Consider the following 4,355-nt stretch of genomic DNA (forward strand, 5'->3'; position numbering starts at 1 on the left):
TACATTTTTTTAATTGCTTGCTTACATTCAGCCAACTATAATTTGGTGTTCGGTTCATTTTAAAATGTTTGAAATAATTTTATCCTTTTTACATTAGGCTCCAGAGTCATGCACCAAACTGCTTGTATTCAATGATGATGATATCCACTCAGATAAGGTATGGAAGGCGTATGTATTTCTTCTAGAGGTTCTGTTTTTAATATAAAAAAAATATATATTATATACCGTATTTATCGGCGTATAACACGCACTTTTTAGGCTAAAATTTTTAGCCTAAAGTCTGTGCGTGTTATACCCCGATACACCCCCAGGAAAGGCAGGGGGAGAGAGGCCATCGCTGCCCGCTTCCCTCCCCCTGCCTTTCCTGGGGTCTAGAGCCCTGCTGCCGGCCCTTCTCTCCCCCTGGTATTCGGCGCCGCTGCCCGTTCTGTCCCCCTGACTATCGGTACCGGTGCCCCATTGCCGGCGCCGATAGCCAGGGGGAGAGAAGCGGCGCCGACAGCCAGGGGGAGAGAAGGGGCAGCGGCACCCATTACCGACGCCGCTGCCCCGTTGCCTCCCCCCATCCCCGGTGGCATAATTACCTGGGTCGGGTCCGCGCTGCTGCAGGCCTCCGGCGTGCGTCCCCTGCGTCGTTGCTATGCACGGCGCATAGCACTGACGTCATGCGCCGCGCCGTGCAGCGCATAGAAGCGGGCAGCGACGGCCTCTCTCCCCCTGCATTTCCTGGGGGTGTATCGGGGTATACACGCGCACACACGCACCCTCATTTTACCATGGATATTTGGGTAAAAAACTTTTTTTACCCAAATATCCTTGGTAAAATGAGGGTGCGTGTTATAGGCCGGTGCGTGGTATACCCCGATAAATACGGTAACTTTACTATTTTAGCTTAGATATGCTGAAAAAGAACATGGTGCCTGGGTATTGGGTAACAAAACAAAACTATACTCACCCCTACTCTGCTGACTGCCCAGTGGATGTGCTCTAATTAAATCACCATACACTCAGTGAAGAACGCTGCAGCCAATCAATGTCCCTAGTGCTCGCGTGGCATTTGCCTCCCTCACAAGCCAGTGATTGACTGTGCAGCATTTTGTGTTGTGTACAGGCATGTAATCCAAGCACTTCCACTATTGTCTCTGGAGCTGCAGAGGCCCTGGACCAGGAGGGAGCAGAATGAGGAGGCTGTTTTTTTTTTTTTTTTTTTTTTTTTTTCCCCCCCCTCCTCAATGCTACTGCCTATTTATTTTTTTTTCTTCCTATTAAGTTTACTCTAATAATGCATGTTGTACAAGAACATTGACATATATATTTAGACTTTTTAATTAGTACTTAGTTTAAGCCAATTGTGCAGCTATAACATCCTCCAGTCTTTTTTAGTATAATGCTAAGAGGTTTGCATACCTGAATTTGGAGATTTTCTGCCATTCTTCTCTGCAGATCCTTTTGAGCTATGTCAGTTTAGATTGTTCCATTGGCGGACACCCATTTTCGGGTCTCTCTCTACTTTTTTTGCAGGCTTTTTTCTTTTTGCTCAGGAGAGGTTTCTTTTTGGCCACTGGTGGCGTGCTGCAGTGATGGTTGACCTGGAAATTCCTTACATTTGTAAACAGGATGTTTGGAGCTAAGCCAGAGTGACAATTGGGTTTTTGACACTTACCTTACCAAGGCCCTTCTACCCCAATTTCTTAATTTGATGGGGCAGCCACCCCTGCATGATCCATCAAAGACGACTGGGCTGTGGGGACCCGATTCTTAACTTGAGGATTTGCATGCTTCCCTATGGCCTAAGTCTCCCCAGGGGATCCGTCATTTGTCTGGAGTTCCTCCACCTCACTCTTGTGCTGAATCCCCTTCTTCAATGAAGAACCTAATTATTAGATAAGAAAGTAGGTCATCCTTCTCATGCGGTCGAGATCACAAGCACTTACAGGGAGGGGGCTGGGGCTCCCATTCAAAGAGTGGAGTCCTCTTTGGCGTTAGAGGAGCCTTTTGTCCAGTTTAAAAGAAGGCAGGTTTATTACCTTAACTCTGACTCTCTCCCCCCCCCCCCCCCCCCCCCCCCCCCCCCCCCCCCACAAACCAGGCAAGGTGTTTAAAAGGTTAAACCACTAGTAATTTGTGCCACCATGAACATTGAGAGCATTGAAAAATCCTCATCCATCCAGGATAGAATGTTCAAAGAGTTAAAGGGGTACTCCCGTAGCAAACATATATGCTGCTTTGGACAGTTCCTAAAATGGGCAGCAGAGAGCACTGTGGTCATGACATCAGAGGAAATGCATTTCTTTTTTGGATTTCTCTTTAGTATACAACCCCTAAAAAGTACTGTAAGGATTAAGATTTTTTTAATGGAAGTGATTTACAAATCTGTTTAACTTTCTGGCACCAGTTGATTAAAAAAAAAAAAAAAAAAATTCCAAGGGAGTACCCCTTTAACACATCAAAAAGGAAAGGGTTCCCTGTTCTTGCAAAAATTCATGCATTGATAGCTAATGGGTCAACTAGGATAGGAATTTCTTTGTTCCTTAGACTCAAAAACATAAATACCTGGCTCCAGAAAGTTAAACAGATTTGTAAATTAATTCTATTAAAAAAATCTTAATCCTTTCAGTACTTATGAGCTGCTGAAGTTGAGTTGTTCTTTTCTGTCCTAAGTGCTCTCTGATGACACCTGTCTCGGGAACTGTCCAGAGTAGAAGCAAATCCCCATAGCAAACCTCGTCTACTCTGTGCAGTTCCCGAGACAAGCAGAGATGTCATCAGAGAGCACTGTTGCCAGACAGAAAAGAACTTCAGCAGCTGATAATTATTGGAAGGATTAAGATTTTTTAATAGAAGTAATTTACAAATCTGTTTAACTTTCTGGAGCCAGTTGATATTAAAAAAAAAAATTTAATAAATTAAATTAAAATAAAATTTTCCTGGAATACCCCTTTAAACTTCCTATGGACTCTTCCTAACATGGACAGAGGTGTCAGCAGAGAGCACTGGGGTCACACTAAAGAACTACTCAGCGTCATCTGTAGTATACAGCAGATAATTACGGGAAGAATTAAGATTTTTAACTTGAAGTAATTTATTTACAAATCTGTTTAACTTTCTGGAGCCAGTTGATATTTAAAAAAAATTTAATAAATTCAAATAAAATATTTTCCTGCAATAGCCCTTTTAACTTCCTATGGACTCCAGTGGAAAACTTTTGAAAAAATAAGTTTTCCACCCAAGTACCCTTTTAAGGAAAACCTCTGCCCTTGAGGTTTAAAGGGGTATTCCAGGAAAAAAGTATTTAAAAAAAAAAAGTGTTTTCCTGGAATACCCCTTTAAGCTCTTAACGACGCCGGGCGTATGCGTACGCCCTGCATACCGAGCCCTTAAGGATGTGGGGCGTATGCATACGCCCGTGGGAATTCCGGTCCCCGACGCTAGCCGATTGGGGACCGGACCAGGATACCTGCTGAATGATTTCCCAGCACATCGCTGAGAGGGGTCCTGAGACATGCGATTTTCTGCTATTCCGGGCTGATCGGGTCTCTGGTGACCCGATCACCCGGAAAATAGGGATGATCGGAGCTGTCAGTGACAGTCCCGACCATCCTGAGGGATAGGAGCGAGGTCGCAGTGCTGCGATCTCCTCCTATCCCCTGCCATTGGTCAGAACTGATCCCATCGCCTCCCCCAATCTCCGGTGTTACAATTACCTGTTCCCGGGGGTCTGCGATCCTTCTGACTCCTGCGCTATTGCTGTGCGGAGCCACAATAGCTCCGACAGAGCCAGAAGGATCGCGGACCCCCGGGAACAGGTAATTAGAACACCGGGGACGGGGGGAGGCGATGGGGCAGCGGCGGTATGTGGGCAGTGGATGGGGGGGGGGGGTGAGGCGATGGGGCGGCAGCGGTATGTGGGCAGAGGATGGGGGGGAGAAAATGGGGCAGCGGTGGCGGTATGTGGGCAGAGGATGGGGGGGGGGCAATGGGGCAGCGGTGGCGGTATGTGGGCAGAGGATGGTGGGGAGGCGATGGGGCAACTGTGGTGGTTAGACTCAGGACAGGCAGGGGGAGAGAAGCGGGCAGCGGCAGCGGTCTCTGGCACCGCAAAAGCCACTGCAGTTCATTGTTTTAAAGCGCCCCGCTTCCGCCGGGGGGTTTGAAATAGCCGATAACTTATACCGGAATATTGGTATAAGTTATCGGCTATCGGCCTGAAAGGCCACAGATTATCGATATCGGCCCCCAAAAAATCGATATCGGTCGATCCCTAGTGCAAACCGTATGGAACCGTACGCACATACGGTTCTCTACGGGTCTCATAGACTCCCATGTTAAAAAAAAATAAAATAAAAATAAAAGTA

General features: G+C 46.6%; 1 protein-coding gene across 4 annotated transcripts in view; it reads left to right on the plus strand.

Moving 5' to 3' along the window:
* The window catches only part of KDM5B (lysine demethylase 5B), a 110,878-nt gene that overhangs the window by 26,415 nt on the left and 80,108 nt on the right, over positions 1 to 4,355 (plus strand). For all 4 annotated transcript variants that reach the window (XM_056557536.1, XM_056557533.1, XM_056557535.1 and 1 more), the window contains exon 5: positions 98 to 157. In XM_056557536.1, coding sequence (XP_056413511.1) covers positions 98 to 157 — 60 coding nt within the window. The remainder of the gene's footprint in view (positions 1 to 97; positions 158 to 4,355) is intronic.

This window comes from Hyla sarda, chromosome 2 (assembly GCF_029499605.1).
Source record: "Hyla sarda isolate aHylSar1 chromosome 2, aHylSar1.hap1, whole genome shotgun sequence".
Lineage (NCBI taxonomy): Eukaryota > Metazoa > Chordata > Amphibia > Anura > Hylidae > Hyla > Hyla sarda.